Source organism: Lotus japonicus, chromosome 4, assembly GCF_012489685.1.
Source record: "Lotus japonicus ecotype B-129 chromosome 4, LjGifu_v1.2".
NCBI classification, from domain to species: domain Eukaryota; kingdom Viridiplantae; phylum Streptophyta; class Magnoliopsida; order Fabales; family Fabaceae; genus Lotus; species Lotus japonicus.
The window spans coordinates 72,934,906-72,947,473 of NC_080044.1; the positions used below are offsets into that span (position 1 = coordinate 72,934,906).

Consider the following 12,568-nt stretch of genomic DNA (forward strand, 5'->3'; position numbering starts at 1 on the left):
CTTCTACGAACGAAGCTACTCGTGAGCGAAATTTGTTTTGAACATTACTAATTTGAGAATCCAATTAGTTCGAAACCAAACCGCGCATACTATATTTCATAACAAGTAAAGTAGTAAACCCTAGCACTCTAATTTTTTTACAGGATTTATAATTCCATTAATTTCAATCAAATTCTTCTTAAATCTAAAGCTGAGGCGCTCCGAACACTGCATAAAAGCAACTCAAGCCATTCTTGGCAAAAATTACCAAAATCAGCACAATGCAGATCTGATTACTGGAATTAGTATGCAATTGAGTATATGGAAAACTTGAAATGCTGTTGATCCATCCAATCAATCTACATTTGCTATTAAATTCTACCAAAAAATAATACCAGTGAGTAAAACAATAACAGTATTGAAATTGTTAAGGAAGGATCAGTTGCAGAGAGCGGTTGAGGTGAATGGAAAGTGTGATTGAAGTTGGAAGGTGGCGGAATCGTACCTTTCCAGAATGCTGAGACGACGGTGATCGGAGAGGAAGGTTTGTCCCTCTCTGATCCTCCTTGTGGAGCCTCCATTTCTGCCACCAGTGTCTCAGGAATTGAATGGAAGATGAATCTTCTTCTACAAGCTTTCACCAAATTGAATGAAATGCGAGAATTTGAATCTCTACTCAACAACGTCAACGTGCTCGGATTCGAAGAAATGAATGGAATACGTAGCTGGGTTCAGTCACAGTTCATCACATGAAGGAAGGACGAAGAAGCTGAGCGTTTTTCCCCATTGAAGTTTTGTTATATTTGTGATTTTGGTATCAACATTATTATTTTTGCAATGAGAAGTGCTTCCAAAATCACTTTTAAGTACTAGCCATTTAGATACGCCCTCAATGCGCAAAGGAAAAAGACTCACCGCCACTAACAAGTGAGATGTTTGGCTTACCTTTTGCGGATGAGCTTAAAAACTTGCAACACTCGTGTAATAATGGAACATAAACATGGGGGTCTCATTTCATAGATGGATTTCACAAATGATGCAAAATAAACAGAAATAAGGTTGTAACATAAAGCCTTCAAGCATGAAGTCTTAAGATCTCAAATCCTAAACATCAAATTTTATTGTAACATAAGAAAGCTAAGTGGAATGGGTATCATTTTTATTTCCTAGCCTCCACTTCAGGACACGATGACGCAATTCCAATCAACATAGAATCTCTAATTGCATCCAACAATTAAGTTTTCTCACTCAAGGTGTTTATTAAACCAGTCCAACAATATTTGATGGGCCTTCTTTGCAGCCTTCACAGCTTCTGGATCTTCAGCATTGTACCTCAAAGTAAACCCATGTGAGACGTTAGGAAATATTTTTACATAACTATCAACCTGCACAAAACAAAAATAGCTACATTAGTGATATCTTAAATACATGAGATATTCGTCGTCAAGAGTTCTTATATGCATACATACACTTTTTTTTCAGGGACACACGCATTAGTGCGGTTTTTAACTGTTTAACTGTCCAACGACGGTTAAAAAAAGAATGTGTGTGTCGATTGTGCGTAATACATAATAACATTTTTGGTCGTCAATATGTGCGCATTCAATGATTGAAATGAACAATATGACATCTTGTAGCATATATAACCAGAAAAAGAAATGAAGGTTCATCCAACCCAAGGTTTATCAGCCAGGACTTCTTTAAATTGTTTTATAAGCTCTTCAGGAGTAACTGTGTCAAGCTCAGCTCCAAGTATAGCAATAGGAATATTAACACCTGAAAGTGATACCAACACTTAACTATTAGAATATGAACATCTCAGCCTCTTATATCCAAGCATATATACTTAAATTGATGGCATCACAATTGAAAAGAAGCTGCAACATGTTATAGTAATTTTTTCTGCTTATAAAGTGCTCTGGCACCCCCTGAACAAAGAATTTGCAAGTTAAGAAATAATCTAAACACTGAAAATTCATACCATCTATGTCATCCACAGTGATAGATGATGGATGTGCAGTCACAACAGCTTGGATAAGTTTGTATTTCGCAAGTTCACACACGGTCTTAGCTGAGACAAACAAGAACACATGGTAAATTCTTTTGAGTTTATGATGAACTTAGTTGTGTTTAAACCTATGCAACCAATATACACCTAAGACGAGCCAAAACAACTACATACACAAAGGAGGGGAACTGCCATGAAGAATTATCCCAAAAAACTTAAGCAGTTGAGTAAATGACACATGAATGGTTTTATTTTATATTTCTAAGCGGAAATACACCAAATAAGTGAAAGGCGTGCACTCACCTCCCCAACAAAAACCAGCAGCACCAATCAGAGAAGCACCTTTACATTTTAAGGCTTCAATGACAGGTTTTACAGCGTCAAAACCTGTGTCCTATGAGAAAATGATGTATTGCAATCTACAAAAGGTCATGAGTTTGTACATCTAATTAAAACAAACCATAAATAAAGCTGGCAAACCAGCAGCAAAAATGATAATAACATTACACGGGAAAACATTGGAATCATAACCCAAAATCAAGAGTACTTATCAAAGTACCAATAAGGATACCAAACATTAGATTTCAATATATACACAGGACTTTCTGTTTCTCTTATAAAAATTATCATTAACAGCCAAGTACCATTAAAAAGAGAACTAACCGGTTCATGATCTTTCACCCAAACAGGTAAAGGCCTATTAACATCTTCGGAATCAAAGGGATCGCCATAGAAGAAGTCAGGAACCACCACAAAATACCTAGCTGCTGCAACCTTGTCTGCAAGCTTCCTTTACAACAAACTATATTACTTAATAGGGGAAAAGTTACATTTAGCATCATAAAAAGAGAGAGTAGACAAAGAGAGCAGATGAGTTGGATGAAATTAACAGCCAAATCTGTTGGAGTATTGTTTACCACAATTGATTATGAAACCAAAATCAATTATGGGGAGAAGCTTTTGCGAGTAGTTTCGGAGTTTCAGAATTGATTTGGATGAAAGTGAAACTTTATCAAATATAAACATATATCTAGCAATGATCTAACAAGATATCGATAGGCACATTAATCTGAATTTGTGCTGAATTAAGCCAAAACAACTTGCTCGAACAAATAACCATGCAGATGATCAAAATTTTGTAAGTTATACTTATACAGAAAGCAAACATGAGAAAGAGCCATACCTTAAGACTGGCGCTTCATATCCTACAAGACAAATTAAATCAAGCATGTAAAGTTAAACGAAGATGACTAATGTCTAAATTTTTTACACCGTAAGTGCATAGTAATTAAACTTAATTAAGTATACCAAAAATATCAGAAACAAAGAGAATAGCTCTGTTGGAGTGAGGGGAGCCAGTGAGGTAAGAATCAAGGCCACCAAATTTCTGAACATGGCCTTCTCCACTACAAGGGTCCAGTTTTGGTGGATTTGAGCAACATGCTAAGCCTAAGCCTAACCTTGACATTTCCTCTTTTCTCTTACTTTTACTCTTTTGCTTGCTTTGCTTCCCTCCACCAATCTCACTCAATTCAGCTTTTCCATTTATAAAGTTCATTTAAGACTTTGAATATTTCAACCTTGTACTTTTCTATTCAGTTTTTCTTAATCTCGCTATCTGTCTGTTGTTTAGTATTCTTAAATTTGTTCAGAGGTTTGTGACGTGTTAACTTTTGGTGAGTTCAATTCCAGGTCGTGACTTTTTTCACCACCAATCAGAGGTTTTATTTATTTATTCTTGTATGGAGTTTATTCACTTCATCTCTATACTTTCATCTGTGTAGATTATTTTCTCACAATTGCAGGTTAATTTTTTTTGAAAAAATGTACAGATTTTATAAAGTGAAGGAAATACAATTTTCTCTTTTAATTTAACATACAATTTTCTCTTTCCTTCCCTGTCATGACAGATATGAGATAGCATTGTAGAAAATTACATTATTTATGACTTATGAGTAATATTCAAATATTATTTACTGGCGGCAAACATAAATCATGTTTACTTTTCAATGAAAAGTTTAGGCCTTCGTTTTTTCATTATGTTATATGATTATTATTCATTTTAAGATTAAGACTGCTCAATTATTTCCTTACTAAACTTGACAATTTTGTTTTTGCTTGCAGTTAGAAGAAGAAGAATATAATTGTTAAACAAGGGTGTACGAGATTAAGTAAAACATATGATTATAATTGTTAATCAAATTATTGAAATTGAAATTTCAACAACTTTATAGTTTATTATATAAATATATGGCACAATTTTAACAACAAATTATTTTGAGCTTGAACCGGAGACGGTATATAAACTTGCACAATTTATTTTAAAACTCAACTTTTTATTAGAACAAATTATGCAACAAGAACTTAATTTACAAACGGGCCCTTAGTTATCTTTTTATACACCAGAATCATTCAAAGACCACAATTCCAGAATTTATACATAGACCTTAGCATTAGGCACTTGGACAAACTCACCCTTGGCGGGGAATAACTAGAGTTTAAAAACAAAGCTTCTTCAATCCAATCCATTCAAACAAAGTGAATGATAACAGAACTTTGAAGATTATTTTACATACGAGGCGAAGCTGAAGATGTATTTACCACAGTCCTCGAAAATATGACCCAGAAATTGGAAAAGCAAAGTTATGAACAATCTCAGACAAACAAGCTCTTATTAGAAAAGAGGCAATAGAAGTTCTTCTTCACATTCATAGAACAAGATTGATTTCTCACTTGAGATGTTTAGCAAACCAGTCCAGCATGTCCTGATGGGCTTCCTCAGCAGCCTTCACAGCTTCTGCATCTTCGATGTTGTATCTCACACTCCAACCGTGTGAGACTTTAGGAAATATTTTAACATAACTATCAACCTGCTAAAAATAAAAATAACAATTCAGAAGCCATATTAATCATTCTCAATAAGAAACAGTTATGGGTCCAGCTTTAAGGTCTGAGTTATGACGTAGACAAGAGGATGGTGACGATGAATGTTTTTCAGTAGCCAAAAACAAGACACAAAGCACAATGTGCTTGGTAAAAATGAAATTTAAACAGAGCTTAGCTACAGATAGATTTCTCAAATTCAACTTGTCTGAACCCATCAGAACCAAAAAATGGAAACTGATAATGAAAGAACACGTCATCTTTGAATTAAAAATAAAATCACATAGTAACCAGAAAATATTATCATCATCAGAACATAAAGGTAATCTAAAATGATGGTAGATAACCAGCAAAAAGAGAAAAAAATATCTGACCCCAGGTTTAGCAGTTAAGACTTGTTCAAACTGTTTCAGAAGCTCTGGAGGAGACATTTTGTCAATCTCAGCTCCAAGTATAGCAATTGGAATATCAACACCTAAAAGTTAGACCAATAATTGACTGTTAGAATATGAACATCTTAGTCAATAGTCACTGCTTAAGAAATATGCTTAAAAATGAGAACGGAATGAATTGGTATGGAACAAACTCCAATAAAATAGAACTTATGCACAATCAATTAAATCAACAGAAGTTAAGTACACTGTTGTAATAAAAGACAACAGGCAAGGAGATTTTTTCAACACAAAAATAAAATATAGATACCCCTGTGTAGCAAATTATTGACCTTCAGAAAAATAGATTGCAAGCACAGTCCATAAAAAACACTATTATGGTTTGCTCATCTTTCAAACAATCGTACTTCTAGGACTCAGAAACCTTCAACATCATTTATAAAGTGAAGTGCTCAATATTTAGGCTCAGCATAAGATGTTTACGGTTTACCAAATCTATTTCTCTTTTATTCAATCAAATGTTCAAAATGTAATGATTATGATACAGACATACCAGAAGTATGTAGAAACAGTAAAATACACTGCAAGTCAGCATAAAGACAAATATGATTATTTAGGAAGTGACTGAGGACTGTAGTTATATTCCGAACATGCCTAATTGCCTATATCAATGGTATGACAAGAAGCTGCAACATAATTTTGGTAGTCATTCTTAGAAGATACAGTGAAGTTTTCAATAACTAAAATATGCAGACAGAAGAAATTTAAATATTGAGAATTCATACCATTGATGTCATCCAGAGAGACAAATGATGGGTGTAATTGCACAGCAGCTTGGATTAGTCTGGATTTCGCAAGTTCAACCACAACCTTAGCTGAAGGAAAGAAGAGAAAGACTACACTCTGTGAGTTTGATTGCTTAGTTGTGTTCATAATTTCAAACCATACCAGAAACTACACCTAAGTGAAGCTGAAAGTGCTATATAGTATATCAATATGCAAACAAGAGGAGGGGAAATTATAAGCACTCCGAATGAGTGGAATGAGAGGTACTTACCTCCCCAACAAAATCCAGCAGCCCCAATAGCCGACACACCTTTACTTTTTAAAGCTTCAACTATGGGTTTGGCAACTTCAAATCCTTTGTCCTATTATTGATATGAAAGAATCAGGGAATTATGAATTACAAATTACAACACACAAAAAAACCATTTTTCACTAGATGAGAATGACAATAAAAGTTTACAAATCAATGTACAATTTCTATACATTTTATGCGAGATAATCCATAGTATTTGATCCACTCATCCAAACATATATACTGATATACAGGTGGCCCACTAACATTCAAACAGCTTGTAATTGTAAAAACCAATTATTATAAATAAGAACTTACCGTTCCATGATCTTTTAACCAAACAGGTAAAGGCCTGTTAGCATTCTCAGGATTATATGGGTCACCATAGAAGAAGTCAGGAACAACCACATAATATCCAGCAGCTGCAACCTTGTCTGCAAGGTTCCTTAACAACAGAGGACAAACAGTATCACTGCCCAGAGATACACTACATTTGGCACCATAGAGAGAGAGAGAGAGATGGAGAAAGAGAGAATTGGAAAAGAGAGTTAAACAGCCAGATTCCATTAGTGGAATAATTCACCAGAACTTGATAAAATTTGAGAGTAAAAGGTAGACTTCCCAAGAAAGAAGATGATTATATCATAATTCATAATTTACAGTTAACATGTTGATATAGATATATATTTGATTAATTCCCTACGAAAATTGAAATCTATCATTCACTGTTACCTAAAGATTATGAGCCATTACTTTAAAATGGAAAAGTAGGATTTTTTTGCTAATTGTGACGCCGCTATTGCCACTATAGCGCGCTATTCGCCTCCAAATAGCGGCTGAAATAGTGGATTTTTGACTCACCGTGATGGTCCGCGATTAATTGGAAATTGGACAGTATGAAACCAAGATAACTTGCTCTAACATATAAAGTAAAAAAATTAGCTAACTTAGAAATAGACAATAGGCATGAGACTTGAGTATAAGATCATACCTTAAATTCGGCGCTTCATATCCTACAAAACAAATCAAGCATGTGAAGTTAAAAGATGATATTATTGGCTACAGGCGATAATAACCTTTAAAAAAATATATTGATACAGCCAACAACAACAAGCAAGCCTTTTCCCACTAGATGGAGTTGGAAATGAAACCAGAGTCTCTTCATAGAATGCAAAAGTGAAGATGGGGTGTTTGAAAGATACCATAAATGTCAGAGACAAGTAGAATGGCAAGCTTAGAGTGAGGGGAGCCAGTGAGATAGGAATCAAGACCAGCAAATTTCTCAACATGGCCTGCACCTGCAGTGGGGTTAATGGTTGGTGGGTTTGAGCAACATTGTGGCCCTGACATTGCTCTTCTCTTCTCTGCAATTCACTTCACAGCTCTGCTCTTGGGGATCAAATTTTGGAACAGAGAGAGAGAGAGAGATGACGTGAAGAAATGGGAGATTCCACTTTGCTATTGCTATGCACTCATATCATTGTGGTCCATATATGGACAACTGCAGGATGTGGCAACCATACAAATTTGATTTAGGCTTTTTTATTAAATTTTACAGTACCATTGTTTTTTTTTTTGATAAGCTTACAGTACCATTGTAAATAAATCAAACAAATATTGTTTTTTTAATCAACAAACAAAAATAATAGCTTCGTGGCAAGGGACATCACTACCCTATTCCGAACCAGATTAGTCACGTGAGTTCTTTTTTTTTTCCGTAGAGACTGATGACCAAAAGACAAAAAAAAAGACTTTAATTATTGTGCACCGTTAATATTTAATTCTACATTTTTATGGAGACGTCCAATAACTGAATGACACATATTTTCATAATTGAATGTTTAGGTTAAAAATGTTAAGATAACCATTATTTTTTTTAATCTAAAAACCCTCTATATCTAGAAGAATAGAACTTATATACATTCCCACACCACTTAAATCAAAAGGGGTTGAAGAAAATCTCACAAATTTATGAGAAGTTTTTTTTTTTGAAATGAGAAGTTGATTTTACTAAATGTAAATTTATTCCTTGTAAAAAAAAACTAAATTAAATTATGTATCTTTATCCCATCATGTTCAAGGGTAAAAATTCTATCATGTTCACCAAAAGTTGGGCCTTTTTTACCGTCTTTTTTAACCCTTTTTATCTTACAAAAACTAAAATATGAGATTAATGCTGAAAATATCTATAGACTAACCAAATTAACAGATTAAATCAATTATGACACACACATACTACACATTGCTAATTGTGATCTTTTAAAAAAAAATCCTTAATTGTGTCTCACACACGTAGAGAGAAAGTTATAAGTTTCTCTGCTGTGAACTCTTAACTCACCATAGCAAAAAGTTAGGCCCGTTAGAGTTTAACTTGCCTAGCAAGTTACAAGCGCAAACGTGAACCTGTGAGTGAGTCTCAGTGCATGTTGGTTTGAGGTTAGAACCCAGGCAAATTTGATTGGTTTCACTTAGTGTAAGACACCAATGGAATGGAGAAGCTAGAATTTGGCGCGCTATTTTGACAAGTCAGTGATATGTAAATTTGAAATTTTATCTAATATGGGTTAATGCTGCTGCGCAACGCAGAGTTCAGCACCTCGATCTCAACCTTTATAGTAATTCACCGATCAACTTGTCGTCCATCTTCAGTTGCAGGACTCTTGTGGTTCTCAGGTTGCAGTGGTTAGATTTGAATCAGTTTTCCTCTGTTGTTGATTTGCCATTCCTTAAAGTCCTGCATCTGCAAGATTTGTATTTCTCAGAACGCGAATATCTCGCCGAGCTTCTTGAGGATTTGAAGGTGAGTGGATTGAGTTTTGGTAATTATGTCACTGACAGAGAGTTTAAAACGTTACCCAAGTTGGTCAGAGCAGATATTTCAGTCATACATACATGTTTTTTGCTCATGGTGGTCAACAATGTCGAGTTTTTGCACTTAGATGAGGTAATGTGATTAATTTATCCATCATTCTTGTTCATTCCTATTGACAATGATATATTTGATTTCTTGAAATTGTAATCAATGATGCAGATTTATTTTAGACTCTATGAGACTCAATGGATGTACAGCAACACTCTAACACATGTTGAGCTTGTCTATAGATACTATAATCCTGATTGGTCTCAGGTAGCGGAATTGCTCAGTCATTGCCCCAAGCTTCAAGTTCTTGTCATAAACCTGGTTTTGCTTAAAAGATTAGGATGATTTCTATTTTTTCATCATTTCTACACATGTTTTCATTTATTTATTTTGTGTTTATTGTTGGCAGCCTTCGGATCCTCCTAGCTCTGTCTTTGAAGAATTGGAAAAAATAGAATTTTGGCAATCTCCACCATCGGTTCCTGAATGCATTCTATTACACCTTAAAAGATGCTATCTAAATGGGTATAGAGGCACCAAAGCTGAGTTTAGGTTTGCAAAATATATTATACAGAATTCAAGATTTTTAAAGAAGATGACGATAACCAGCAACATTGCTGAAATTCGAAAGTTTAAGATGTTAAAAAAACTATCCTCATGCTCAAGGCACTCCGCGAATTGTAGACTTTCCATTGAATGATAACAAACAAGATTTGGTACTTGCATTCTGCAACTTGTAGACTTTCGTTTCATTTCTTTGTTTTAACTAGTACACATGTATTTGGTACATCATGATTAGATGCTATTACTTCACTTTGTTGGCTGAGAAATTAGAGGGAAATACCAACAACAGTCAACTCAACAAATAATACATAATTGTGATTTTAACTTGTAAGTTCATATGTTAATTCATCTAATCAGTTCAAAATATATAACCAATAAGTATGCAAAGAAATAATAAACAAATGGACAGGCTGATAATAAGGGAACTTACCACCCCAACAAAAAGAGGCAGCCCCTATGGCCAAAACACCTTTATCTTTTAAAGCTTCAATCACTGGTTTTGCATCTTCAAAAGCTTTGTTCTATCAGCATAACATTACAGTATAAGAGCATGATGAATTATGATTTAAAATAAGGAACAATTCTTTTACATTTGATTGGTGAAAACCACACTAATTTTTCATCAAATACCTTAAATGTCATAAAAGGTAGATAACTAAAATTAACAGCAATGTGTGGAGAGAAATCAACTGTTAATTACAGTGAAAATGACACATAATTTAGAGATCTAAATCCAAACCATAAATGCTTAAATGTCAGCATTACAAATTTCAGCTAGGATACAAATTTTCAGCTTACAAGTACAGATAAACCCTGAAGTAAAAGAACTCACTGGTTCATGATCTTTTAACCAAACAGGTAGAAGCCTGGTAGCATCCTCTGAGGAAAATGGATCTCCGTGTAAAAAATCAGGAACCACTACATAGTACCATGTAGCTGCAACCTTGTCTGCAAGTTTTCTTAACAACAGAGAACATAAATTTCCATTGGAATACTTCAGAACTCACAACTAATATATAATAAGTACAAATGGATCATTGTACAAAATAGGAATCTTTATACAAATGTGTACTGTTTAACACATACTAATCAGCAAGATAAATAAGTACAAATGCATTCTCTTTGAAGATTTAAAACTTAATCACCAATAACATGACATTCAGGATAGATTGGGGCAGAAGACCATTTTAATTGGAATCAGACTAGTTGAATAACATGACATTCACCAATAACATGCATTCTCTCAGTCATGTCTTCCATTGCAGCAGATATCACCATTTTAATTGGATTCAGACTAGTTGAATAAAATATTGAGCAGAAGACCAGCTTGATGCAGAAAAGACGATTTACATTTGCAGATGACCAAATAAAAGGGGAAAAATTGAACACGGAAAACAAACACTAAAATTGTCCATACCTTAGAAGTGGAGCTTCATATCCTACAAGGCAATGGAACGTGTGAAGTTAAAAATGTGATGCCGGTTTTGAATCAATAACTTTAAATTAAAACTGAAGTATTATCAATCATATAAAGAAGCAAAGCCACTCCCCGCGTCACAAATATGTCTAGAAGAAAATAACAGGAATATCTGTTAACACTAGCGCAGTGCAAATGGATGTTAGCACGTGCTGCAAGATAAATCAAATATAGTGTAATATCATATCCATACATATGTAACAAAACGAAAAAGTGACCATGATGATATAAGCCAGTACTGAGAAAAAGGATGAGTTTCAAGTACCAAAAACTTCAGAAACCATAAGAATGGCAAGCTTGGAATAAGAGGATCCAGTAACATAGGTGTCTAGGCCACCAAGTTTTTCAACATGGCCTACCCAGGACTCAGGACCTGACATATTTTTCTTCTGTAATGTGTTCAGAACATGGCCTAATTTTCTCACTCTTCAGGATGTTTGTTTGTGTCTGAAACTAAATATAAAAAATAAGATGTTAGACAAGATTTAAGACTTGGTGCCTTTGTTGCTTGTGCAATGTTGGAGAAAGACCAAAAGCAGTGATTCAGGAAAAAGAAGAGGAATAATAATAATGCTAAAATGTAAACATGCATCATCTCTTACGACCAACTTATTGGTGGGCAAGGCAAAGTTCGGTCAAACTGATTACTCATTTGTACTTGTGACAGATAAAATAAAAGAAACAACCAAGAATTTGATGATAATATAAAACTTTGGAAGAATGAGAGTAAAAGATTACAATTGCAATATTATTCAATGAAGGGAAAATTATTTTAATTGAAATTGGGAAAGAAAAAAAATGCAACACTTAAATTTGAACCGAGAATGTTCTAAAGCTAGCTTTCCAGATAGAAGAACGTTTATAATTATTTAATTGGTAGCATTCCTATAATTAAAATATTAAACAATGAAAAATGTGGATTTTGATAAGATAGGTTAAGAGAAGTCAACTAATGAGATAAATATCGCCACCAAAGGGTCATAAAAAAAGGGGGCTTACTAGTTTAAGTAGAAAATCATTTGTCCTGCTATTGTTTATTAGCTATTAGCTATTTAGGAAGTATGTATGTTTTTGGTCTAACCACAAGTATCATCTTTAAGACAATCATGTTCGATCCGGGTGTGGTAATTGTTAGAAGTCTCCCAAGAGTGCGTTACCTAAGGATCGAATTATCGACCTCAGGGGTTCAAACAACCACTTTTAACCATTGCGACCGACACTCATTGGGTGAAGCAAGTATCTTTTAATTTTTAGAGAAAATTATTAATAATTAATAATCAAGAATATTTTATCAGAAGTCAGTCTAAGAAAATACCTGGGTATAAGC

At 34.2% G+C, this 12,568-nt stretch overlaps 3 protein-coding genes across 7 annotated transcripts; all 3 read right to left on the minus strand.

Moving 5' to 3' along the window:
* Window positions 1-967: 967 nt before the first annotated feature.
* Window positions 968-3,700, minus strand: LOC130710318 (endo-1,3;1,4-beta-D-glucanase-like). The gene is made up of 7 exons (XM_057559536.1): window positions 3,296-3,700; window positions 3,171-3,192; window positions 2,651-2,777; window positions 2,291-2,381; window positions 1,961-2,050; window positions 1,655-1,755; window positions 968-1,364 (listed from the first exon to the last, which is right to left on the minus strand). The coding sequence occupies exons 1-7, from the start codon at window positions 3,543-3,545 to the stop codon at window positions 1,224-1,226; spliced, it is 822 nt and encodes a 273-aa protein (XP_057415519.1). The 5' UTR covers window positions 3,546-3,700; the 3' UTR covers window positions 968-1,223.
* A 655-nt stretch (window positions 3,701-4,355) lies between these two features.
* Window positions 4,356-7,820, minus strand: LOC130710320 (endo-1,3;1,4-beta-D-glucanase-like). Of its 4 annotated transcripts, none has more exons than XM_057559537.1 (7): window positions 7,543-7,820; window positions 7,332-7,353; window positions 6,659-6,827; window positions 6,320-6,410; window positions 6,048-6,137; window positions 5,245-5,345; window positions 4,356-4,860 (listed from the first exon to the last, which is right to left on the minus strand). In XM_057559537.1, exons 1-7 carry the CDS (start codon window positions 7,688-7,690, stop codon window positions 4,717-4,719), a joined length of 765 nt encoding a protein of 254 aa, XP_057415520.1. In that variant the 5' UTR covers window positions 7,691-7,820; the 3' UTR covers window positions 4,356-4,716. The 4 variants fall into 4 exon arrangements, with proteins under 4 accessions (XP_057415520.1, XP_057415522.1, XP_057415521.1 ...); XM_057559539.1 differs by having other exon boundaries at window positions 6,659-6,785; window positions 7,543-7,818; XM_057559538.1 differs by having other exon boundaries at window positions 4,356-4,857; window positions 7,543-7,818.
* Window positions 7,704-12,182, minus strand: LOC130710322 (endo-1,3;1,4-beta-D-glucanase-like). 2 transcript variants are annotated; one of them, XM_057559542.1, is made up of 5 exons: window positions 11,507-11,870; window positions 11,182-11,203; window positions 10,597-10,723; window positions 10,195-10,285; window positions 7,704-7,841 (listed from the first exon to the last, which is right to left on the minus strand). In XM_057559542.1, exons 1-5 carry the CDS (start codon window positions 11,619-11,621, stop codon window positions 7,813-7,815), a joined length of 384 nt encoding a protein of 127 aa, XP_057415525.1. In that variant the 5' UTR covers window positions 11,622-11,870; the 3' UTR covers window positions 7,704-7,812. The 2 variants fall into 2 exon arrangements, with proteins under 2 accessions (XP_057415525.1, XP_057415526.1); XM_057559543.1 differs by lacking the exon at window positions 11,182-11,203 and having other exon boundaries at window positions 10,597-10,712; window positions 11,507-12,182.
* Window positions 12,183-12,568: the final 386 nt, after the last annotated feature.